This window comes from Canis aureus, chromosome 5 (genome assembly GCF_053574225.1).
Source record: "Canis aureus isolate CA01 chromosome 5, VMU_Caureus_v.1.0, whole genome shotgun sequence".
In the NCBI taxonomy this organism is placed as follows: domain Eukaryota; kingdom Metazoa; phylum Chordata; class Mammalia; order Carnivora; family Canidae; genus Canis; species Canis aureus.
This window is the reverse complement of record NC_135615.1, coordinates 73,007,270-73,034,016: the sequence shown is the minus strand read 5'-3', so window position 1 is coordinate 73,034,016 and position 26,747 is coordinate 73,007,270. Positions and strand designations below refer to the sequence as shown.

The 26,747-nt window shown below is 40.6% G+C and overlaps 1 protein-coding gene across 1 annotated transcript; it reads right to left on the bottom strand.

The window, feature by feature from the left end:
- Positions 1-1,398: 1,398 nt before the first annotated feature.
- Positions 1,399-26,369, bottom strand: DNAJC8 (DnaJ heat shock protein family (Hsp40) member C8). The gene is made up of 9 exons (XM_077898888.1): positions 26,217-26,369; positions 23,760-23,861; positions 13,877-13,933; positions 9,321-9,387; positions 8,702-8,796; positions 7,107-7,178; positions 4,169-4,260; positions 3,139-3,214; positions 1,399-1,888 (listed from the first exon to the last, which is right to left on the bottom strand). Exons 1-9 carry the CDS (start codon positions 26,292-26,294, stop codon positions 1,766-1,768), a joined length of 762 nt encoding a protein of 253 aa, XP_077755014.1. The 5' UTR covers positions 26,295-26,369; the 3' UTR covers positions 1,399-1,765.
- Between the last annotated feature and the right edge of the window lie 378 nt (positions 26,370-26,747).

Genomic DNA, 26,747 nt, shown 5'->3' with positions numbered 1-26,747 from the left:
CGAGTCCCATGTCAGGCTCCCTGCGTGGAGCCTGCTTCTCCCTCTGCCTGTGTCTCTGCCTCTCTTTCTCTCTTTCTGTCTCTCATGAACAAATAAATAAAATATTAAAAAAAAAAAAAAAAGCCTTCACATTTGTCAAATGCATAAGTATGCCCACAGCTGATTGCTGGCACAACCTCCTTCGGGGCAAAGACCGGGCCTGGTCCTCAGGAGCTTGCAAAAACAGCTAACCACATAACCTCTGAGGAAAGGATGTGTGTGTACACACACATTCTGGAGTGAGGTGGGTAGCACCTTGCCTGGCTAGAAGACATGCCACTGCTCCCTGCACAGGACGGTCTATATCACTTCATGACCTACATCACTCTGCAGGCTAACAGAATATTTCCCTCTGTCTGCCTCTGTCCACTTCCAGCTAGAGCTACCCTCACCCACCCTCTGGGCTCGGATTCATCTGTAGCTTGGACTGCTTAGCTGCACTTGGAAGAACAGTAAGGCACCCAGGCTTCTGTCCCCTCCAAATAGAGAAGCAAATCAAACATGCTGTGTCTCTTGATCCTACCACACAGTATGCCTTTGTGATTACTGTCCCTCTTTCCTTACCTATTAAACACTGCACCAAGTCTACTTAAAAATCATCCAGTTTCTCCTATCTTCACATTTTGGGAGCCATCCTTCTATTTTCCACCTTATATCCCTCCCAAGAGCTGATCCTGTTTCTCACAGCCAGCAGGACATTTGAGTATATTCTATAAGCTGAGCACTTTCATCGGTTATTTCATGTAATTCTTGAAATAATCGGTATCTTCATTTTATACCTAACAGTGTACTAGCAACAGCCTCTGAGCGCTGTGACAGCCACTTTACATATGCCATGGCTAATCCTCTCTAAAAGCTGCCACACTGATCTATATTCCCATTTTGTAGATGAAGAAACTAAGTTACAGCAATAAAGTGCTAGGGAGCCGGTGAGGAGCCGCTCTGTCCAACTCTAAAGTGTTTCAGAGTTGGGCCAAAGGACCCACCCTTGGAGTAATACCTAAGGAAGAGTACATCAATGGTTAGGGTATAAAAATTTATTACAGGTACAGAATATGACCACTAACGAATGCAGACAGGCTAGGACACAATGATAGTGGATGGAAGATGGCTAGCTCTTTGGAAAGTGAACAGGTTTGGGTGGCTCGGAGCCTCATGCCACACGGAATGGTCAGTCAGAAGGGAGAGCGCATGCCAAATACTGCAGGAGGTCAGGGCATCGAGTGACTGCTCTGTGTGTCCAATGCCTTCCCCATCTGATCTGGGGCTTCAAAGGATGCCACACCCAGAAGCAAGCAACTGAAGCAGAGAGGATTCCTAAGGTGGCCCAGGCTTGTCTCTGAAGTCACGGCAACACCATTTTAAGCAATATGTTTAATTGGATGATTTCCACAAACTATACACGAAGTTTCTAACCATCACAATTCAGTGAAGTACAAAACATTAAGTTACAGGCTGTGGGAAGAGAAGGCAACACCAGTGGTGGCACCTTCCAATCCTGGTTGGTCTAAGAGTAGGGGGTGGGGAAGGTTTCGTTTTAAACTGAGCCCCTCATTTCAATGTACAAAAGAATTACTCTGATCGATATTAAATTGTATTGAAAACAAAATGGACTAAAAAGCAACTACTACTCTATGTTGGGGTGGAAATGGGAGGAAAGAATGAGTCCTTCAAAGCAGGAGGGGAGACAGTTGGGAAAAGGTTCTGTGGCTGTGACCCCAGGTGGTCACTCACGCTGCTCCATTTTTACTTTGGGTGGTCTCAGGAAGGTCCGATTTTTCTTCTCTTTCTTCCCCTTTGTATTTGCTTGGAAGTTTCGCCAGCTGTCCACACGGCCATCTCGACTTTCCTAAGCACAAAAGAGGTTTGGGTGAGGAAACTAGTTAAGGAGAAGGAGGGCCTGAACCTGCTCTGCCATCCCTGCAGCCCAGCCCAGCGCAGCCCTCTGGAATAATCCAAGAGTAGAACAGAGCAGAGCTTCCTCCCACTTCCCTGGGCCCACAAAAAAGTGGCATCCCACCTCCAGAAGGCAGATCAGCTACAGGTTGGGAAGAGGACAAAATCATTGCAACCTTTGCTGGGGACCTCAGGGCTAGATACTTAGCATATGCTAATACTAATCCTCACAAAAAAAGCTGCCTGCAGGGCACCTGGGTGGCTCAGTTGAGTGTCTGCCTTTGGCTCAGGTCGTGATCCCAGAGTTCTGGGACCACCCTGCATAGGCTCCCCACTGGGAGCCTCTCTCTCCTTCTGCCTATGTCTCTGGATCCCTGTGTCTCTTATGAATAAATAAATAAAATCTTTACAAAAGAAAAAAAAAGCAAGCTGCCTGCAGCGTGTAGTGCCACCACCATTTCACAAATGACAACACCAAGGCTCAGAGGTCAGATCACTTTCTCAAAGTCATTTGGCTAGCCAGCAGTACAGCAGCTCTTCCCACCGCACCCTCCTCCTGCCTCACAAAACTTGGATGAGGCTCAAAGCCAGCATGATGCTGAGCAAGTTACCCTGAGAGGGTTGCTAGGGTCTCTCCCTGCTTATCAAGAGGCCTACTCATTTTCTCTCTCTGCACACACGTAGGGGAACAGAAACAAAGTTATCAACTCTGGTTTACCAATCCCTAGCCAGAGACCTAGACATTACAGAAGACAAGACACCAAATGTGGTTTAATTAAGGAAACTAGCTGAGCACCTCAAGAATATAACCAGGGTGTTAAAGAGGAATCAAGTTCAAAAGTCTGACTATCAGGGTCACAAGAACCTCGGTTTCTGCTAATAGACCTCTTAAGTAGGGTACTACTCCACAACTACCCTCCAATCTAAATGTGCAAAGCATTTTTCTTGAGCCCACTTGGCAGGTGTGCCTTCTATAAATCTCTAAAAAACCATCCAGGGACCCTTCCTGCCCTTGCCAAGGCTAGAGTTCCTACAGGCAGCTGAGCCAGGACTCATTCTCCAAAGCTCCTGCTCTTCCCCATACAGCCCCTTTCCCCGATCATCTGCCCCAGTTAGTCCTGGCAATGCCCCAGGAGCCAAGTTTCCATGCTGGGAAGTTTTCTTACTCTGGAATGAGAATCCCTGGCCACTGTGGAAACTTACCTCGAAGTTTTTCTGCCACTCCCTTTCTCGTTTGGCTTTTTCTTGAGCTTCAATTTCTTCTTCCCTTTGTCGCTTCCTAGGAAGAAAACCAGGCCAGAGTATTTATATGATACCTAGTGACTGTCTTAACCATACAAGGTAAGCTATCTCCTCACAGAAGCAAGTATATAAAGTAAATCCATTCCCTAGGGTTCTATAAAAATGGCTGTCTGCAGAAGGCTCAAAGCCCTTTCATGAATGTCTCACTCTAAACCACGCAGATGATACCATGGGCAGGGCTACAGGGCAGGGTATAAATACCCCTATTACATAGACAAGACATATAAGGGGGGCAAGGCCGAGCCAACAATAACCATAGGTTATGGGCTCAGGCTCTAGGTTCTGGGTTCAGTCTGAGACAACGCCATCTCGAGAACCCAGACCACCCTACTTTGGTAGAATGACCATTACAATAGTAGAGGTTCTTACTCAAGAGGATCTCTAGGAAAAAAAAAAAAAGCATCTCTAGACAAAACCCAATCCCAAAACAAGGACATTTCACACAACCTCAACTAGCAAAACATGGTTACTGCTAAACATTAATCAATAATACAAAATATATATATATATTAACAGAATGCCAAATCATCTCTGAAAAGCAAGGGAAATCATACTTTCGGACAATATTTTTAAGTGATTACACTATACGATAAATACTACATACTCAACAAAGCTGTAGCCACTAGTCCCACAAAATGTTCTGGCCTCAAAACTCTGCCTATTTAACTCCAGGAAATCAAGAAGAAAACACACAGCACTCTTCATTAAAAATTCCCTAAGGATAGGCCCATTCAACTTCCCAAAAGTCAGAGAATTTCTTATCCTAGAGATTTGAAAGTTGGGCTGTTTCAGGAACTATTTTAGATAGTCTCTTAAATGATGTACTACATAATTCCTTGATCAGAAAAATCCTTCATTAGGAAAATCCCCAAAGACTAATTTTAATTAATCTAGGTAGTTAGATGAATTAAACAAATATTCTGATGCATACCTTTCGTGCATCTCTTTGGCTTCTCTCTCTTTCCTTTTAATTTCCAGCTCAGCAAAAAGTTTCATGGTCTGTTTATATACTGCTTGTTTGAACTACAAGAAAATTAAGAACAGAAGAATATAAAAGTCAGTATTTTACCAGCAACTTGAATCAAGCACTCTTAGATAGAGCCCAAGACAAAGCAGATTAGAACCAGCAAGGAAGAAAGATTTCAGAGAGAACTATTTAATGATGCTCTCTCCTGGGAGATAAATAACATAACCACCTAACAGACCTTTCCACTTTCACCATGCAGAGGATACACAGGAAACTTGCTCTGATAAAAAAACACCAAAGAGAAAAAACTACTACCTACTTATCACAACCGTGTTGGAGGACCCTTTCCTCCCAAGAGCTTCGAAAAAATAACTTTAATGCTTTCTTTTCACAAACATTTTAAAATTACTCTGTGTGAGGCACCCAGCTAGGTACTAGAAGTTGCTACCAGGCAGACGAGTCTCAGGAGTCTACCAAATATGGCATAGCTATTAGAGTTATTAGTTGTGTGACCCCCACACCACCCCATTATCTGTTCTCCTTCCATGTAAAATCCCTTATCTTTAGGTACCTGGTCACCCAATGTAGAAGCCCGTATTTCCTAGGCTTCTTTGTAGCTAGGTGTGGCCATGTAACTTAGGTTTTAGCCAATGGGATATAAGGAGAAGTGATGCAGCAATTTCTTGGAATGTTCTTAGAGGGAGTACGCTTATCCCTCGTCCCCTTCCTCTATTCTGCTGTTTGGCACATGGGTGAGGTGATGACACATCCTGGACTGTGAGGATGGGGGCGACATCCTTGTTGGCAGAGCCACAGAGAGGAGAATGAGTCCTTGGATGACACATGGTCCAGCGCTGCCATACCAGCGGCCATCTTCCCAAAGACTATATTATACAGGACAGAAAACAAATCACTGTCTTGTTCAAACCACCATAATTTTGGGTCTCAGTTGTATGCAGTTCAACTTATATTCCAACTAATACTCAAATGGAAAAAAATAACACAACATAAGACAGAAAACAGAACTCTATCTTTAAAGCTTTTTTTCCCCAAAATATAAAGTATTTTAAATATGCAAAGAAAAATAGAAAATAACCCATCATGCAGATTTCACAGAGCTTAAATCCCAAAGCAGAGACACGAGAGCCAAGAGTAATGTACAAAAAGAAAGGGAAGTTAAAGAGCCCCAAAATTTGTCACTTCTTTTTAATGCGGTTTAATGCCCAGCATTGCTCAATAAAAGCCATACTCACAAACGCCAGTCCCTAACAAGGACAAACATCAAAGGAGTGAAGGAGTCTATAATGAATTGTTTCAATATCTTTAAAGGCTCCAAACTCTCTTGGCTGGACAATTACTGATGATTTTGAATTTTTTATATTCTTCTGCTTTTTCCAAATTTTCTATCATTAGCATGTGTTCCTTTATAATGGGGGCGGGGGGGGAACAACTTAAAAAAGTTAGGGTTTTCAGAAACTCAGGAGGACCACGGAGTATTTAATAGGATCTTCAGAAAAGACCTAAAAGGGTCATTAAAGAGACAGGAAGAAAAAATAAGACTGTGGAGAAAAAACTGAAATACCGGACAGAGTAAATCCAAAACAGGTGGCTAATGCAAAAGGTAACCTCACAATTCACCAAGTAGTGTCACTACACAGAAGACGAGGCCAATCACTCCCAGCAAAATCACTGAAGTAAGAAGTTGCAGGCAAGTTTCCCTAGCAAGATAGCCTGTCTTGTGTATATCTTTAAAAACAAGGTAAAGACATGATAAGTTACTTATTGATCTAAATTGAGGCAAGATTAATAGGATTTTATTTTTTCAGGCTAGTAAGGCAATCAGACACAAATACCTAAGTGGAATCTCTCTCTCAGCCAATTCACACTAAAGAATCCAAAAGATGATGCAATGTTCTCCGTTTGTCAGAAATTACGACCTAGAGCACAGTGAGCACTCGTAGCAAGTGGAGTGCCATCTACTAGCTGCTTAGCGTCACCTATGGTTCCTCTCAAAGTTGCCCATGCCAGTTGCAATTACTACCATACTGTGAGATGTAAATACCACAGAAATTGATGAATGTAGTTACACAAATAAATGCTTATAGTTTCTTTTTTTAAAGATTTTATTTATTCATGAGAGACACAGAGAGAGAGAGACACAGGCAGAAGGAGAAGCAGGGAGCCTGACATGGGACTGGATCCTGGGTCTCCAGGATCACACCCTGGGCTGAAGGAGGCACTAAACCACTGAGCCACCCGGGCTGCCCGTAGTTTCTTTTTAAAACTAAGGCGAGTGCTCTAGAAAGATTCAATAAACGTTAAGTCCCTAAAAATACTGCTGTTGAATTAGGTACAGGTGAGACATCTGAAAAGCGAATCATCCCGGTGGGCTTGCACTTTTAAGGCCTTTGCTTGCTGCAGCCTCCTTTGCCCAGGAGAGCAATAAAGCTGTTGTTCCTCTTTATCCAAAAACAAAACAAAACAAAAAACAACCAATGAATCATATATAGCTAGCATTTTGATCTTGGTTTGTTTCATAAATACCTAAGTTTCAATGTACTTCAAAGAACATTACAAGGAGAAATTATGAATAATGCTTTGTGTGTGTGTTTTCTAAAATGAAATCAACTGCAAACTCCAATCAGCAGACACACAACATTCAAAGAAAAGGCTGTGGCCCTATGACAAAAAAAGAGTAAAGCTTAAAAAAAGGTGCATGGACATATATTCAAATATTTTAAGTTAAAACAAAATGTTTCTAGTGCTTGCTTCAGCAGCACATATACTAAAACAAAATGTTTCTAACACGTATGTGTCCTTCTTTAGGCTTCCTTCTCTTTAACCCACCAATCAGTATGCTCAAGCACATGAAATAGTGTGGCTTTTCCCATATCTCACTCACCAGCTCAGGGTCATCCTCCTCCACATTTGTAGGTTTTCCTTCCTTCTTTAATTGCTTTTTTCTCTCTTTCACCTAAAAAGAATTTTTTTTCATCAAAAAATTGAGAACATCCATTAAGTTGCACACATATGACATGTGCACTTTTCTGCAGGTATAGGTATAACAAAAGGTTTACATGGAAAAAAATGAGCTTCTTCCCCTCCCCTCCACAACAGCAATGCAATCAAAGGAGAACAAGCAACCAGGGGTCCTTCCTCTAACCTCATCTAAAATCCAATCCACCAGAAGAATGCATAGGGACCAGCAGGGAACTTGTCCCCAGCTCATCAGATCCCAGGCCAGAGCCAAAGAGCCTTGAATACGGTGAATAAATTACCCATCTCTCTTTTGAGGGCTGTAGTTACATGTTTATGGCAAAGAAAATATATCTGTCAAGTTTTAGAAGAAGCTACCAAATTTGTGGCATTAAGTATAATTGCTTTCTGATATTTCAACAACTGTATTGATCATTTTCACTGTGACACCCCCTAAACCAATAATTTTCACATCATATTAACTGACGTTTTTTATTCCTTTGGCCACCACTGAGATCTAAAAAAAATTTAAATATATGCATTCACACAAGAATGTGATTATTCTATTAAATAACCATCCACTACTGCTCCAGCAGTCAGTGCCTTCCAAGCTCAGAGCAGCCCTACTGCCACCTTGTGGCCAGAAAGCCTGAGGATGGCTCCTTTATAGGCAAAATACATAAGAGAAGTACCACAAGAATTTAAGAATTTGTCAGGTCCTTTTATGATTTTTACCAAAATTTGGCCTACACATATCACTTCCAACACATGAACAGCAAGACATAGTTATGGCCATCCATCTCCTCTTTTTACTCCTTTTCTTCATCTAAATTGGACTCATTATTATTATTGGTTATACAGCTATGAGATATTCCAAAGCTCTTCAAAGAAAAGGTCACACCCATATTCACTCCCAATTGAAACAGCTCTTACAAATGGCCTCATGATTCTTACCCCAGCAAGTTAAAAATTAAAACAAAGACCTTTCTTACCTCAGGCAAGCCATCTGAACACTTCCCACCACTCAGGAAATTTAGGTAATGCAAAAAAATAAATCCAGCTATAACTGAATTTATTTGACTCGTTCCCAACCCTGTTAATACAGATACGCACCTCCTCCTATTTAAAAAAAATTTACTCACGTCCCCTTGCCAATCTTTCTCAAGCCCATGTTCCAACCCCTTCACAGAGACAAGAATCAAAATAAAGGGTCAAGGATCATCCTGGCTGCTCCACTCTTCCACTCTCAGAACTGGGTAATGTGACAACACGTGATGAGAAGAAAAGACCTCTCTCCACAGCAAGAGGCTGGTAAGGAAAGATGGAGGAGCATCCTAAGCACTCCACCTCCTGAGCTCTAGGGCACACACTATGCATGAGCACCACAGCAAACTTATGGAGACCAGATAAGAGGTCACAAGTTACACCAGTAGGTATTGCTATGTTAACATTTACCCTCCTGCAAGGTGCCCAAGGCTTGCTAATACTTCCTGTAAACACAGCAGCACTATAAATACTTACAGTGTGTTCCACGTATTCTTTTCCTGCCTGAATTACATCCAGGGCCCTCTTCTTTTGTTCCTGATCCAGTAGCAACTTGTAAGCTTTGTCCACAGCTAATGCAAAACATTGAAATTAACTGTTTCTGCAAACACCCTCTGAAAGTCTGAACTATACTCAGGCAGTGTAAATGGACTTGTGCCATCTAAAAGCATCCCCTACTTTGTTAAATTATTTATTGTTGTTAAACTAATTTAAAAACATACAACTATAAGCAATGACTTTCCTTGAGAGCCTTGGAAAGAATTAAATATACCCTCAAGACCAAATACACCACATCCAGATTTAATTCAGTGATAAAATACTTCCAATAATTTTTTTTGTTTGTTTCAAAGAAGAAAAATGATCCTATGCAGTAACAGTCTTTCTTGGTACATAAGAGTTTTAACAAAGCAAAGTTAAGATCTATGTCTTAAACAGCAACATTCTGCTTTGGAATGACAACTGTTCTACTGAAAACCACAGCTTCTTCATCACCAGAAGACAAATCTGTAACATTCCTTTTTTGATCCAGAACAAGGAACAGTTAGTCCCTAGCATTGATAAAATATTACTCAGGAGCAGGTAAATTTACAAATACCTTCAAAAGCCTTTTGTGCTCTGTCAGCATCATCTTGATTTTTGTCGGGGTGTACCAATATGGATAACTAAAATAAGAAGAAAGTTAGGTTTGTCAATAAGAATAATATTTAGTAACTCTTCGCCTACACTGTGCCTCTTTACAACCAAAAGCTCTAAGGCAAAAAAGACTGTAAGCCGGAAGCATTTTTAACAAGTTAATAAATATCATAAACTGCGCAGATATACTGGTCCTTAAAATTCAAGCACCAAAAGATTTGTAAATGCACAGCTGGGAAACATGTAGGGTTTTAATCACAAAGTTGAGAACAAATATAAGCCTAGCATTTATGAGGATGCTGTAAGGATACAGAAGAGAGACTGAAAAGTACCCAGTTCCTATTATGTTCCTTATACTGAACACTAAAAAGAGGCTAAAAAGCAGATATGAGACATCATCTTTTCTAAAAGAACTTTTAATTTAAAGTAGTAGTTCTGGGCAGCCCGGGTGGCTCAGTGGTTTAGCGCCACCTTCAGCCCAGGGCATGATCCTGGAGACCCTGGATCGAGTCCCACGTCGGGCTTCCTGCATGGAGCCTGCTTCTCCCTCTGCCTCTCTGTCTGTTTCTCGAATAAATAAATAAAATCTAAATAAATAAATAAATAAATAAATAAATAAATAAATAAATAAAGTAGTGGTTCTCAAGAGGGAGTCTGGAGGGATGGATTAAATAGGTGATGGGGACTAAGAAGTACACTAGTGAGCACCGAGTGATGTATGGAAGTGCTGAATCAGGGATCCCTGGGTGGCGCAGCGGTTTAGCGCCTGCCTTTGGCCCAGGGCGATCCTGGAGACCCGGGATCGAATCCCACATCGGGCTCCGGGTACATGGAGCCTGCTTCTCCCTCTGCCTATGTCTCTGCCCCTCTCTCTCTGTGTGTGACTATCATAAATAAATAATTTTTTAAAAATTTAAAAAAAAAAGGAAGTGCTGAATCACTGTATTATACACCTGAAACTAATATACACTGTATATTAACTAGAGTTAAAATAAAAACTAAAATTAAAATAAAATTAAGGGATCCCTGGGTGGCGCAGCAGTTTGGCGCCTGCCTTTGGCCCAGGGCGCAATCCTGGAGACCCGGGATCGAATCCCACATCGGGCTCCCGGTGCATGGAGCCTGCTTCTCCCTCTGCCTGTGTCTCTGCCTCTCTCTCTCTCTCTGTAACTATCATAAATAAATAAAAAAAAAAATTTAAAAATAAATAAAATTAAATTAAATTAAAATTTAAGAAAACAAAGTAGTGGTTCTTAGTTCTGGCTATGTTCCAACCCTGTAAAGCTTTTTATTTTTTTTTAAAGATTTTATTTATTTATTTATTTGAGAGAGACAGAGAGAAAGAGCGCAGCACAAGCAGGGGGAGGAGCAGAGGGAGAGGGAGAAGCAGACTCCCTGCTAAGCATGGAGTCCAATACAGGGCCCAATCCCATGATCCTGAGATCATGACCCAAGCAAAAATCAAGAGTCAGATGCCCAACTGACTGAGCCACCCAGGCGCCCCCAACCCTGTAAAGCTTAAAAATACAGGTCTACTTTCTACTTTCAGACCCTCTGATCAGTCTCTGGCACCTATACTTTTTAGACTTCTACTGGATTGAATATCAGGTGACAGTAAGGAATTAATGTTAATTCTGTTAAGTGTGACAAGTAGTTATGCAAGAAAATATCCTTTTTCTTCTTGGGGAGATACATGATGAAGCATTTGGGGTAAAGTATCATATGTCTGTAATTTACAACAAGTCAGCCAAAAACAGAGTTAATGAAGGAAACCGATGCATACAGATGGTGAGTATATTGGTGTTCACTGCTCTAGTCTTTCTTTTTAAAATGTAATTTAAATTTATTATAATAAAAAAGTTAAAAAAAAAAAGCAATAATCTCCATAGGTGAATTCTTTTAGACAGCCAGGATTAGAACCACTGACCTACTATCATTGACAGACCAAAGTCAACTAGTTGGAACAGTGTGACTGGGTCAGAGAAATGACAGCAAGTAGGAATCCAATGCTAATCCAGCATTACTGGAGCCAAAATCCTGGGTTCTAATTTCAACTTTAATCACCTACTGGCTGTGAGACGTTAAGCAATTCACTTAACCTATCTCTGCACCAGTTTCCTCCTCTGTAAATGGGACAATACTAGGTACCTCTAACTCACTAGGTTGTTAAGAATGAACCAATGCAAGTAAGAAATATAGAATAATGTCTAACACACATTAACAATAGTTAACATATAAAAAGGAGATACTATATACCAAGAAAAAGATATACTATTCTATTGTGTATTACCTCTAAATCCTCATAATCACCCCATTGAGTAGACACCATTATTATGTGCATTTTACAAATACACAGAAAGGTTGAAAGTAACTTGTTCAAATTGCTTATAAGATGTATGGCCAAGACTGGAACTCAGGTCATATAGCTCTAGGACCCACATTCCTTTTTTTTTTTTTTTTCTTTAATATTTATTTATTTGAGAGAGAGAGAGAAACATGCACAAGCAGGGGGAGGCACAGAGGGGAGGGAGAGAGAGACAGGGAGAGGATCAGAGAGAGAGAGAGAAGCAGACTCTCCACTGAGCACAGACACTGATGTGGGACTGGATCTCACAACCCTGAGATCATGACCTGAGCTGAAATCAAGAGTTAGATGCTTAACCAACTGAGCCACCCAGGAGCTGCCAGGGCTCAGACTCTTAACTATTAAATCATATTAATGACTAAAGAACTTACTGAGCTCTTTGTATAGCTACGGATTTGAATGCTTAGTTATTAAATTGGTAAAGACTGCTAATGCCTTATATTAGGAAATTTGAAATTTTAGGGAAAAAATGCTGAATATAAGTACAGAGTAACTCCATAAAAAGTTATAAGGTAAAAAAAAAAAGTTATAAGGTTATATAATGACAAATGCCTGAGTAGGCAAAGATAAACATCTTGGCTTAACAGTAGATCAGATGATTGTGAGTCAGCACCATGGGGGCAACCAAGGAATCAAAGAAGCAGACATAATAGTGGATATTACCAAGTATGTCATGCAGGAGCTGAGAATCATATCCAGCACTGGTCAGGTCCTATTAAAATATGAAGTATATAAGAGATATAAAAAAGTTGTGGAAGGGCACCTGGGTGGCTTCAGGTCATGATCCCAGGGTCCTGGGATCAAGCCCCACATCTCTGCTCAGGGTGGAGCCTGCTTCTCCCTCTTCCTCTGCCCCTCCCCCTGCTTGTGCTCACTCTCTCTCTCAAATAGAAAATTAAAACTTAAAAAAAAAAAAAAGTTGGGAAAAGTTAAAAAAAAAAAAACATAAAATATACAGAAAATCCAATTAGTAAAGAGAGATTGCAGGGAGTGTGATTATTCAACTCCTAGAAGGAAAGAGGGTCACTCAACTATCAAAGTTGGAAGTTTTTTTTAAAAGGCTACTATAAACATTTCGAAGCTCAAGTTACAAAACATGAGACTGAGAAGAAAGCACTCTTTATATGAACCAGGTATCTATTGGGTTGTTTGCAAAACATAAAATTATTGAGGGAGGAGGTCTTAAAACTATAATACTGTTATGAGGGGCACCTGGGTGGCTCAGCCGGTTAAGCATACAACTCAGTTTCGGCTCAGGTCAGGATCTCAGGGTTGTGAAATCAAGCCGTGCCTCAGGCTCTGCACTCAGAAAGGAGTCTGTTTGAGATTCTTTCCTGCCCCCACCTCCCACCCCCTCTGCTCCTCTCCCTGCTCACTCTCTCTCTAAAAATAAATAAATAAAATCTTAATAATTGTTACAAATCATTTAACACATTCTCCTGGGGAGAAGGCAGGAAATTTAATAAGCATGACTCCATGTAAGCTCTACTATTCTATCTTGTACTCTTCCTACTTAATTAAGGGGCTGGAAAGATTCTATTTGGATATAAACTTCATTCTATTCATAGGTTAAATTTGTTCTATTCTTCTAACTTCCAACTGTGTGCCTAGATTTGAGAGTGGGTATACTCCTGCCATAATCTTCCAAAGTCTGCTGAATGCAATGGTCATTAAACTTCATGGCCTACCAATAACTACTGCTGTGGGGAGGCTGTATGAATGTCAGAGGCAAGCCATAGTCATTAAATTACTTACGAATTTTGTCACTGTTAGTTTTTTTTTTTTTTTTTTAAGAGTTACATAGCCTTAAATTTAAATAAAGAAAAGTTAAGGGGCATCTAGGTGGCTCAGATGGTTGAGCATCCAACTCTTGATAATGGCTCAGGTATGATCTTAGAGTCTTGAGATGGAGCCCTGGTTTGGACTTCTCGCTCAGTGGGAAGTCCACTTGAGACTCTCCCTCCCTCTCTCCCTCTGCTCCTCCCTCCACAAGTTCATGCACACGTGTGCTTTCTCTCTTGCTAAATAAATCTTAAAAAAAAAAAGTTAAATTTTGGGCCAAAAATCATAATAGCAAGTCCTTAGACAATCATGTGCTTACTATATTTCCAAAAGGTTCAGACTCCAACTACTATAGGAAAATAGTACTGTACCTGTCGAAACCTCTTTTTTATTTCTTCATCTGTCACTTCAGGATCTATCTGAAGAACCTAGAAGAATCAAAATCAGAACTGTAAAGGAGATTAAGAGAATTTATGAATTTAACAGGTATCCCATAATTACACATATTACAATCAGCATCTCACTCAGCATTCTAGAACAATGCCTGGCACACAGTTCTTAAAAATGCTCAAATGTAAATGAGGGGTCCTTGGCTGGCTCAGTCAGTAGAGTGTACAACTCTTGATCTTGGGGTTCTAAGTTTCAGCCCCATGTTGGGTGCAGAATTACTTTTAAAAAATAAAATATTTTTGGGACACCTGGATGGCTCAGCGGTTGGGTGTCTGCCTTTGGCTCAGGGTGTGATCCTGGAGTTCCCAGGATCGAGTCCCACATCGGGCTCCCTGCAGGGAGCCTGCTTCTCCCTCTGCCTATATCTCTGCCTCTCTCTGTGTCTCTCATGAATAAATAAAATCTCTAAAAACAAAAAATTAAAAAAATATATTTTTAAAAAGAAAAAAGAAATATAGATGAACAAATCAGTTACCAGAATAATAGTTATCCCATTTTAGGGTTCTCAATTAATACAGTAGCTACCTTTACTCTATCAGAAGAATTTATCATATACCCAGACGCATGTTCCAGACCATGCTGAATTTTGCCTTCATTCATTAAGAAAAGGACCCTCCTGGGGCACCTGGGTGGCTCAGTGGTTGAGCGTCTGCCTTTGGCTCAGGTGATAATCCCACTGTCCTGGGATCGAGTCCCACATCGGGCTCCCCACAGGAAGCCTGCTTCTCCCTCTGCCCATGTCTCTGCCTTTCTCTCTGTGTCTCTCATGAATAAGTAGATAAAATCTTAAAAAAGAAAGAAAGAAAGAAAGAAAAGGACCCTCTCTACCCACCTCTACTTATCTTTACAAGTAAGAGAAAGCAGAAGCATGCAATTGGGAAAAAAATCAGGCTGGCCCCCTGATTTTCAATCCAGAAAGGTCCACTGGACTCCATGTTATATCTGTGATTCATGTGGGCAAATGATTCTCAGCCCAGAGAGAACATCAGAATTACCTGTGAGGATCTGTGACTAATGGCTGGGCCTACTCTAGAAAAGTCCGATTCCTGGACACCTGGGTGGCTCAGTCAGTTAAGCATCTGGCTTTGGCTCAAGTCATGATCTCAGGGTCCTGGGATTGAGCCCCAGCATCAGGCTCTCTGCTGAGCAAGGAGTCTGCTTCTCCCTCTCCCTCTGCTCCTCCCCCCTGCTTGTGCTCACTCTCTCAAATAAATAAATAAAATCTTTAAAAAAAAAAAAAAAGGAAGAAAAGTCTGATTACAATTCATGAGAACTGAGGTACAGCCAATGGAAGGATCCTCTGTATCTTCTGAGCAACGTTATTCTCTTTTTTTTTTTTTTTTTTTAAAGATTCATCATTCATTCATGAGAGAGACAGAGAGAAAGGCAGAGACACAGGGAGAGGGAGAAGCAAGCTCCTTGCATGGAGCCTGATGTGGGACTTGGCATTCTTAAAAAATAAATCTAATCATTTTTCTCCAAGCCTAGGTAAGCTGGTGTTGACAGTACTCATCAAGCATCCTGACCACATCACCACAAATACATACTTTCATTAAACATTTACACAGTAGCTACTATGTGCTGAACACAATGCTATGTGCTAGAAATGCAAAGATAAACAGGGAAAACATATTTTTTTTAATTACCATATAATAAGTGCTTTTGGGGGAAGGGAATGTTATATACAATAAAGCAGATGATTTCACAGTGTGAAATCATCACATGGATTCAACATAGCACCTAGTATTTATTTACTTAGTATTCAAAGCCAGAGGAAGGTCCTGAAAGGGCATAGGGTGAGGAGAGTTAGAAATTAAGAGAAGGCCCCATTCAGTGCAACTGAATCAGAATCAACACATGACAAGATCCCCAAATGGTTTGAATCTGTTAAAGCCTGAGAAGCACTGGCAAGAAACAATGGAGGTTAGAAAAATGTGTGTTCAAAGTTAGTAGAAATAAGGATCAGTCAGTAATGGGCAGGGGGTGAGGAACAGTGGCAAAAATAAAAAATAAAAAATAAAAAAAAACCTTGAAAGGAAAATATATACTAGAAATTAAAACTGCAAAGTAATCCACCGGATGCTTGCGGTATTTTTTTAAAACATGGCAACAAGTAATGTCAAGATTTATTGTAAGCTTTCAAAACATTCCAACAGCCTATCTACCGTTATAAAGTTATTGGAAACCAATGAAGCTGAATCACCACTGCATTCGGCACACTTTGGAAGGTTATGACAGGCGCATACCCAGTCTCCAATGCTGAGGAGACATTCAGGGTGAGGGAAAAGAACTTTAGAGCAAAGAATTTTCAAGATTCTTTGTGTCCCCTCATACCTTATGTGGAAATTTCTTCTTATTCTGAGGAGATGCATAGTAAATTATTCAGGCATAAAGCATCACAATGTCTACAGCTTACTTTCAGATGATTCGGCAAAAATGAAGAAGGCATGTATATACACACAAACACATACACACCAATCAAAAGTTATTTTCCAAGAGTTATATCACATGTGCACATGTGATCACTGGCAACAAATATTCACTGAGTGCCTTCAAAGCTAATCCAACTCCTTTTCTATCTCTAAGAGTTGGAGGTACCATATATGGCCATGAAATACAATTTTAAAATAGTGGGCCTATCCCTGTGGCCCAAACCACTGTAAAGCCAGTTTCCCACTCAGTACAAATGTTTGGAACACCTAGGATTGCTAGATACTCTGCTCACTACTATTCTCATGAAATTTAAGCTCCATCAGGGGAGGAACAGACAAGTAGTAATTCCAATAGCATGATAAATGCCATATTATCAATATGGCTCTTAGGAAGCACACAGAACATTCAGATTCTTTGAAGGTTTTTCTGAATTCCTACTGTCTCAGGCTTTGGAGATATTGTAATGAAAAATCCACAGTCTTAGACCTCAAAGAGTTAATTAGTCATTTCACATTAACAAAAACATTTGACATTTATACAAGTTTCTGAACTCAAACTCTAAAAGCCTCCTTTGGGATCTTCTGCTTGAAAAAAGGAATCCAGTCTTAGGCACACATCTGAACTCTACAACCTGTTAATAATGTAACAAGTCCCAGAGTTACATGAGATAACTACCCTTCTTTCCAAGGTACTTAAGATAAACAGAAAATAAAGTCAGTGGTGCTCCCTGCTGGCATCTTAAAGTTAAATCAAAATAAGGAACATAAATAGGACAGGAAGGAACAGGGACATGGGTTCATCTAAGCTTAGGGAAGGAAGTGGGGAAGGGCCCCCAAATTAAGAATTACTATAGAATGCCTAAGAATGATGCTTCTTGCATAATGGCTGAAGGTTAGATATATGTCCAAATAGGGAGGCACAGAGATGGCAGGAAGAGAAAAGAAAATGCACCCTCGATAAGGATTCCTGTGAGAAGATCCCTCAGATTCCCAATTTATTTCCTCCCATTTCTACCTGCTGCTCAGTGAGGCGGTGTCAAGGAAGACCACTCACACTTTAGTTGACTTGACAGCTGAGATGACAGCTATCACTGCATTACTCCCTTTACTAGAAGACGACCAGGCTGCTTACCTCTGTAGAAAAATCAGCTTCATTTAGATGGCTCAACAGTTACTTGTTGCATAAGAAACAAAAGTCACTCATTACTTATATCTCCAGAACATCTAATTCTGACTTAGAATAAAAAAGCAACTTGACTTTTTGACATTCACCCTATAAAGAGGCCAGGACATTTGTAGAAAATAGAAAAGAAAATGTTCTAAAGGATAGTCATGGAGTCCTGCCCATTTGAATACAATCTCCCATCTTCCCAAGTGTGTTGACCTTAACATTTTTTTGTGTAAAGATATAGATAGATGGATATAGAAATAGATATTCAAATACACATACATACACAGTCAACCCTTGAACAATACAGATTTGAATTGTGTGGGTCAACTTATGTACAGATTTTTAAAATATATATATATATAGTACACAACTATAAATGTATTTTCTCTTATGATTTTAATATTTTCTCTAGCTTACTTTATTATAAGAACACAGTATTTAATACACGTAACATACAAAATATGCGTTTATCAATGGTTTATATTATCAGTGAAGCTTCCAGTCAATAGTAGTTATTAGCAGGACGCCTGGGTGGCTCAGTGGTTGAGCATCTGCCTTTGGCTCAGTCCTAGTCTCAGGGTCCTGGGATCAAGTCCCACATGGGCCTCCTTGCTCAATGGGGAGTCTGCTTCTCCTTCTCCCTATGCCCCTCCCCCTGCTTATACTCTCTCCCACTCTCAAATAAAATCTTTTTAAAAAAGGCATTAGGGATCCCTGGATGGCTCAGCAGTTTGGCGCCTGCCTTCGGCCCAGAGCATGATCCCGGAGACCCAAGATTGAGTCCCACATCGGGCTCCCTGCATGGAGCCTGCTTCTCCCTCCGCCTGAGACTCTGCCTCTCTTTCTCTCTCTCATGAATAAATAATTTTTTTTTAAAAAAAAGGCATTAAAATCCTAGCCTTTGGGGATCCCTGGGTGGCTCAGTGGTTTAGGGCCTGCCTGCAGCCTGGGGCGTGGTCCTGGAGTCCTGGGATCAAGTTCCACGTCGGGCTCCCTGATGGAGCCTGCTTCTCCCTCTGCCTGTGTCTCTGCCTCCCTCTCTCTCTGTCTCTCATGAATAAATAAAATCTTTAAAATTAAAAAAAATATAAAAAATCCTAGCCTTTATATTAGTTCCAACAATCTGTCATTTCTTGTCCATCAGATCTCCGCAGGAAACACAAATTACCTTAATAAATGGGTAAGCTAAATGATCACATCTCCTTTTGACGGTACTATGTACAGTTTAAGAGTACAGTTAAATAAAAAGGATATACCATCAAATTCTTTATCACTTCTCAAATTATCTTCTCCATGCCCTTCCAAAAATCAAATCAAAAGTCCTTTTTTTAAAGATTTTGTTTATTTTTTAAGTAAACTCTACACCTAATATGAGGCTTGAACTCATGACTCTGAGATCAAGAGTTGCATGTTCTACCAACTGGACCAGCCAGGCACCCTTAAAAGTATTCTTTAAGCTTCTCATCTTCCCTTTCCCTTTCTGAGCAATACAATCCAAACACATTAAATGGAGCTAGGCAACGTAGACATCTACATTGGGTGGGGCGTCAAAATGGCCCAGAGTAGTGTCAGAGTCCGTTTGAGATGAAGACAATGGTGAACACACTGGGAGTAGTGGCCAGTCACACATTGGTGGAGTATAAATCGGTGAGAAGAGCATCCCCACAGAAGGGCAGCCTGACATGGAAGTACAAAGGGGTTTGAGTAGGGCATCTCAGTGGACAGGTAGTCTGGCACAGGATGTTAAAACTTAAGCAAGGTGAGACTGTGAACACGGGAGGGTAGCCAAGTATAGGGTTTCAGAGCCCAAGAGGGATAAGCAAGGCATCCACATGGTAGTAGAGTCCAACATAGGGTATCTGAGGCTGAGCAGGGTAAGCAAAGTGTCCACAAGGGAAGGTGGTCTGACATAGAGTATAGGAGCCCAAGCAAGAGCACCTCTACAATGGGATGGCTTAGCATGGGAAATCTGTGCTTGGTAAGATGGATCCCCATGTAGGAGGGCATCCAGTATAAGAAGGCAGCCCAACAAGAGGTGTCAGAACCCAAGCAGGATGTAGAAAGCACTTGTATGGAAGTGAAGAGGGCCTCCATGCACAGGGATGCCCGGGAGGGTGGAGTCAGAGCCCAAGTAAGATGAGGAAGGTGTTCTCAGAAGAAGGCAGCCTGATGTAGAATGTCAAAGCCAGAGCAGAGTAGGAAGGTGTCTGCTTGATGGGGAGGGATGAAGCCCAAAGGGGATAAAGAGAGCCCGCAGAGGGTACAGAGCAAGCACAGAGTCTGAGCTGGGTGAGGAACACACTCACATGGACGGGTAACCTGGCAAGGTAACTTTGAGCTCAGGTATGGTGAAAAGGGTTTTGCACACTGAAGCAGCCTAGTGTTGGGGTCAGAATAAACTGGCTGAGGAGGGCATTCACAAGAGGGAAGGAATGGCAGTTGGGAGATCAGATGCAAACAAGAGGATCAATTAAATAAATATATATATACACATATATATATTTAAGGTAGTGGGAGCCTGATTTCTCACTATGAAAGGGAACCACAAACATGGAAAGAAAAAAAATGAGAATAAATCCTATAATGTTGGATTGAAATTGGATATAAGTACATGTACGTACGTACACATGCACACACCCATACGCACACACACGCACACTCACCCCACTCCTTAGCCCTTTCTACTAATAGGGCCTAGGGGTGGTGACAATTCCAACAGCAATAAGTACACCTAGCACCCAAATCTTGATTTCTAAATACCATTCATCACTAAAAGGAACCAGACCTCCTCACTGAAATGATTAATTTTAGGCTGTCAGGAAAAGTACAAGAGTGCCTAGTAAGGGATCCCTGGGTGGCGCAGCGGTTTGGCGCCTGCCTTTGGCCCAGGGCGCGATCCTGGAGACCCCGGATCGAATCCCACATCGGGCTCCCTGCATGGAGCCTGCTTCTCCCTCTGCCTGTGTCTCTGCCTCTCTCTCTCTCTGTGACTATCATGAATAAATAAATAAAAAAAATCTTAAAAAAAAAAAAAAAAAAAAGAGTGCCTAGTAATCAAAGAATGATGAAGAAATTACCAAAAGACAGATCTGGCTTGAAAAGTAACCTGCCAGGGATCCCTGGGTGGTGCAGTGGTTTAGCGCCTGTCTTTGGCCCAGGGCGCGATCCTGGAGACCCGGGATCGAATCCCACATCGGGCTCCTGGTGCATGGAGCCTGCTCCTCCCTCTGCCTCTGTCTCTCTGCCTCTCTCTCTCTCTCTCTGTGTGTGACTATCATAAAAAAAATAAAATAAAATAAAAAAAAAAAGAAAAGTAACGTGCTGGCCAAATTTGGGACAACTTGAGCAATAAAATAATGTCAAAATATAACACACTGAATAAAATAGGAAGCCCAAATCTATACTGACCAATAAATGAATAAATTGAAACTTTGATAAGGAGAGGATATTTATACAGTCTCAAACATCTCCCCATAAAATACTTATTACAAAGAGGGAAAAAAAGTAACTTCATGAACAAACACAGCAAGCGCCTCCTGAAGTGATCAGATTAACATCATTAGTAATGGAATAAACAATAAACCTGTGACAATGGAAATATCATATACTTTATAAGGTGCAAAATAACAACACAAGTATCGCTTCTGTGATATTCCTGCCAAGGTTGCATAAAGCTGGTGTTGGGGCAGCTGACTCCAGCTGAAGAAACATCAAACAAACTCAAATTGAGAGATATGCTACAAAATAACTGGCCTGTAATCTGCAGAAATGATAAAGTCACCAGTGTTAAGGGAATCCTATGAAACTGTTCCAGAATGAAGACTAAAGGGACATGACAACTAAATATAACAGTTGATTCTGGGCTGAATCCTTCTGCTATACAGGACATTATTGAGACAACTGCCAAATTTGAATGGGGTCTGAGAACTACATGGTAACAATGCATCAATGTTTATTTCCTGATTTTTTATTGTCATACTGTGCTTCAGTAGGAGAGTGTCATTTGTAGGAAAAATACACTGAAGTACTGCCAGGCAAAGAGGCATCATATTGACAACTTAGTTATCACTGTCTAAGAAAGTCTTCATAGTATACTTGAAACCTTTCTGCAAATCTGAGAATGCTTTAAAATGTAAAAATTCTTTAAAAAGTACTCTTCAAAAAACAGAAGCAATGGATGAACCTTGAAGACATTATGCTAAATGAAATAAGCCAAACACAAAAGAACAAATATTATGTGATTCTATCTATACGAGGCACTTAGAACAGGCAAATTCATAGATAGAAAGTAGAATAGAAATTACCTCTGGGTAAGTGGGGGTAGGAGGAATGGGGAGTTATTGTTTAATGGGTTTGGAGTTTCTGTTTGGAATGATGAAAAAGTTCTGGAAATGATAGTTGTGATGGTTGTACAACACTGAATGTACTTAATGCCACTGAACTCTACACTTAAAAATGGTTAAAATGGTTAATTTTATCTATATTTTACCAAATAAACTGGGAACAAAAAGGTTTATAATACTCAATAAATGTTTTTATAAAATGTAACAATATTCATGTCAATATTATTTATAACTGTGAATAATTAGAAACCAGTTTAAATATCCTATAATAAAAGAATTGTTTAAACAGTAATTATAGAGACTTTAAGAAACATATACAAATACTTTACATAACAATACAGCATTGAGAATAGCACAAAGTGCATTATCCTCCTTGTTTTAAAATAAAACTTTTGGGGCACCTGAGTGGCTCAGTCAGTTGAGCTGCTATCTTCAGATCAGGTCATGATCCCAAGGTCCTGGGATCGAGCCCCATTTGGGCTCCCCACTCAACAGGAAGTCTGCTTCTCTCTCTCCCTCTGCCTGCTGCTCCCTCTGCTTCTTCTTCTTCTCTCTCTCTCTCAAATAATTAAATAAAAATTTTACAAAATAAATCTTTTCTTTTTTAAATACACTCTACACCCAGCATGGAGCCCAATATGGGACTTGAACTACTGATATCAAGTCAAATGCCCAATCAACTGAGCCATGCAGGTGCCCCTAAAATAAAACATTCAAAATAGTTAAAGTATAAACAATTAAGAGTGGCTACTTCTCTTAGATGGGATTATATATGATTATTCTTGCTTCTTTCTTTCCTTTTTTATAAAGATTGTATTTATTCATGAGAGACACAGAAAGAGAAGTAGAGACACAGGCAGAGAGAGAGAGAAGCAGGATTCATGCAGGGAGCCCGATTGGGGACTCGATCCTGGGACTCCAGGATCATGCAACTCTAGGATCACACCCTGGGCCGAAGGCAGGCGCTCAACCACTGAGCCACCCAAGCATCCTCTTGCTTTCTTTATATTTCAAATCTTTATTTTTTTTTAAAGATTGATTATTTATTTATTTATGATAGACATAGAGAGGGAGAGAGAGGCAGAGACACAGGCAGAGGGAGAAGCAGGCTCCATGCCGGGAGCCTGACGTGGGACTCGATTCCAGGACTCCAGGATCGCGCCCTGGGCCAAAGACAGGCGCCAAACCACTGAGCCACCCAGGGATCCCCTATTTCAAATTTTTATAAGAAATAGTTTACTTTTATAATTAGGAAAAGTTTAAAATTATAAAATTAAGGAAACCCAAAAAATATATTTGATTGTTTACAACCTTGTGATCATTTTTTGGTTCTTGGGTTCAGAAAAGTTGTAACAAGCAAACTAAATCAAAGATTCTAAATATATCAAGGCTAACTATCCCTTTACATCTGACAATAAAGTCCTATATATTTGGGTTGGTAAAAGATGGAGAATATTTGACAAGGCAAGACCTCAATTTCCTTAACATACTGCCTCTGAAACTCTGCTCACAATAAAACCACCAAATCTTGAGATGCCTGGGGAGCTCAGTGACTGAGCAACTGCCTTCGCCTCAGGTCATGGTCCAGGGGTCCTGGAATAGTCTTTGTATTGGGTTCCCCACAGGGAGCCTACTTGTCCCTCTGCCTGTGTCTCTGCCTCTCTGTCTCTCATGAATAAATAGAATCTTAAAAATAAATAAATAAATAAATAAATAAATAAATAAATAAATAAATAAATAAAATCACCAAATCTCAGTTCCAACTATCAGACAAATTAGGTGTGTGTTCTGATGTAAGCCTGCCTCCAGCTATGCAAAGCTCCCCATCACAAGGCCACAGCAACATCAGACAGCTCACCTCAAATGGGTTCAAATTGAAGTAGGAAGAACCAGGACGGGTCAATCTTTCAATCTGATTTTTGGATGTTAGAACGGAATCTCTCTTCTCTATCTGTTTCACCTAAAATGAAGGGAGATAAAAACTTCATTAGTAAAGTTCAATAATAAACTCTGAATATTAAGCTACTGACATGTTCAGCAAACATTTGTCTACATGTGGAAGACAATTTTTTAAATGTTTTGAGGAATAATTCCAACAGCTATCATCCACTGAGTTCTAATAATATAAAAACTTGACACATATTTATCCCTCTCAACCATCCTATACAGTTTTTACTATTACCCCATTTTACAGTTAAGAAAACTGAGATTTAGAGAGGTTAACTGTCTTGTTCTCAACTACCCAACTTGTAACTAGAATTTTAATTCCAACAGTCTGAGGAATCAAGAAGATTCAAACATAAATATGTCACAGCCACCACCTTCAAAGAGCTTCCACTATAATGATGGAAGATGTACTTGTGCTGTTCATACTTAATTTACAGCTTTTTATTTAAAAATACAATTACACTGAAATATATACTAAAACAGCATTTAAAAAAATAAAATAGCATTTAAAAAAGTATATGGGAAGGGCAAGTAACTCTACCTACCTAACCTGAATAAGAGTTAGAAAAATCCCTGGCCCAGGGGCTCAGTTGGTTGGATGCCGAGCTCATTTCCACTCAGGTAGTGATCTCAGGGTCATGGGGAAAAGCCCTGTGTCTGGCTCTGTACTCTGTGCAGAGTCAGCTTGGAATTCTTTCTTTTTCTCTCTCTCTCTGCCCTTCCCCCCATATACATACATAAAAATTAAAAAAAAAAAAAAGAAAAGAAAAGAAAAGAAAGAAAAGAAAAGAAAAGAAAAGAAAAGAAAGAAAAGAAAAGAAAAGAAAAGAAAAGAAAAGAAAAGAAAAGAAGGAAAGAAAAACCCCTGACCCAAAGACAATGCTAAGAAGAACAGACATCAGGTAGTGCCAGGAAAACATTCTTGGTGCCACTGTCAGAGTTATAATACTAGTTGAAATGAATCACTGGTATGTTATATACCATCTTTATTCCTATGAACAAAAAGAGTTTAGGAATAATTTCAGTAATCTAAAAGGCCCTTCCTTCTCAGTATCCTTCCTTTTCGCTTTCTTTAAAACAACATGCCACTCCCCACCCCCTCTACTCTACCTTCTTTCCCGAATTTATTTTCCTCATGGCACCTATCACTACCTGATACAATATTGTATATGTTTGTTTATTGCTTATCCTTCTCTATAGAATGCAAGCTCTATGAAGACAGGATTTGTCTCTGTTGTTCACTACCATACCTCTAGCAACTAAACAGTACATTAGTACATGTCAGGTACTCAAAAAACATTGGTTGAATGGTAAATGAAGGGTGTTCCTTTAGGTACTTTCTCTCATTAGATTCAAACAAACCAAGATTGCTTTTCTTTTTTGTTTTCTTTTTTCTTTTAACTAAGATATAGTAAGCGAAACAATTTTCAGTATTAATTGCAACAGAAGTCCATCTTCAGCTTTAACTCTTTGAAAGACCCTTTCTTATACATTAATTCCTTTAACGCTCATAAAACTCTTTTTTATTTCTTATTTTTTTTAAACTCATTTTAATATTAACTCTCACTTTACATAAGTGGACACCGAAGATCTGTAAAATCAATGCCTTGAAAAAATGCAATCACGGTCCAATAAACTGCGTTGCAAAAATCCAATCCAAGGTCCTCTGATTCCAAACGGCATGCTTTTCTTTCATTTATTCATTCATTTATTCAACAAATATTTACCAAGGAATCACCATGTTCTAGGCGCTGGAAACACGACAGTAAGCGAGGCTCAGACCAAAGTGACTCCAGTCCTAACATGATACCAAGCTGTGATCTGCTTTAGGATCCAGAACAAATTATTTCACCTCCCTAAACCTCAGGCTTGTCATCTGTAAAACAGATAATGCTACCTGGCACGATGCATAGTGCCTGGCGTCCACAAATGTCAGAAACAACCACTACTACAACTCATGACAGAGAACTAAAAGTGGACAGTGCTTCCGTTTAGAATAAAAATGAGGTCCACGATTAGTTAAGTCGCCCCCAAGAAGGTCAGCCTCTGCCGGCCCCTGCCAGCCTCCGACTCCGCGGACTTCGGAGACCTCTGCACGCGCCCAGGCACTTCGTTGGCCACACTCGTCGTCTACCCGCAGACGTGGGACCCTGGCCCCTTTTTCCAAGCCCAAGGGATCCCCTAGCAGCTATCAGGCAAAGACGCAAACACACCCCCAGCTCGCCCCCCCCCATCCCCCGCCTTCCCGAAGGCCGGACCGGAGGAGCCGCCCAACGGTCCAGGCCAGGAAGACCACTGCCTTTGCCCGCTGGGAAAGTAGGACCGGGCGGGGTTGCCCCGGTGCCATTACACCCCACTCGGTGTTCACCTCACTGTAAAAGGTCATAAATGCTTCCTCGGTGCTCCCTCCGCCAGCCGAAGCCCCGCTCTCTCCTGGAGCCGCCATTTCCCCGGCCCAACAACCACGTGACTCTCCTGCGCAGGCGCAGCCTCCTGTGATTCTTACAGGCCCGCCTCTCTAGCCCCGCCCCTTTCCTTGTGACTCTTAAAGGGTTCGCAGCCCATCCAGAGACCTCTAACCTAAACAAACACTCATTTCTAAATTGACGTGGGATCCACAAAATATATCATTGAAATTAATAATTCGGTGTTTCTGAGTACACTTACAGTGTTGTGCAACTACCAACCTCTATCTAGTTCCGATTTTAGTATATGTGTTGCCTAAGGAGCACGTCACTATCTAGTTCCAAAACAGTTTCATCGCCTCAAAAGGATACCTGGCACCTATTGAGCATTTCCTCCCCATTCCCCCTTCTACTCAACCCCTGACAACAACCAATCTGTGGTCTGCCTCTATGGACTTACCTATTCTGAACATCTCAAATAATTGCAATCACAG

What these genes read in the sequence shown, in the direction of transcription:
- DNAJC8 (XM_077898888.1), bottom strand. Translation starts at nt 26,294, where the DNA reads ATGGCGGCTCCAGGAGAGAGCGGGGCTTCGGCTGGCGGAGGGAGCACC. An exon ending in AGCACAAAAGGCTTTTGAAG is followed by an intron (nt 8,797 to 9,320) that starts GTATTTGTAAAT and finishes GTTTTGCATTAG; the next exon opens with CTGTGGACAAAGCTTACAAG. An exon ending in AGGAGGATGACCCTGAGCTG is followed by an intron (nt 4,261 to 7,106) that starts GTGAGTGAGATA and finishes ATTTTCTTGTAG; the next exon opens with TTCAAACAAGCAGTATATAA.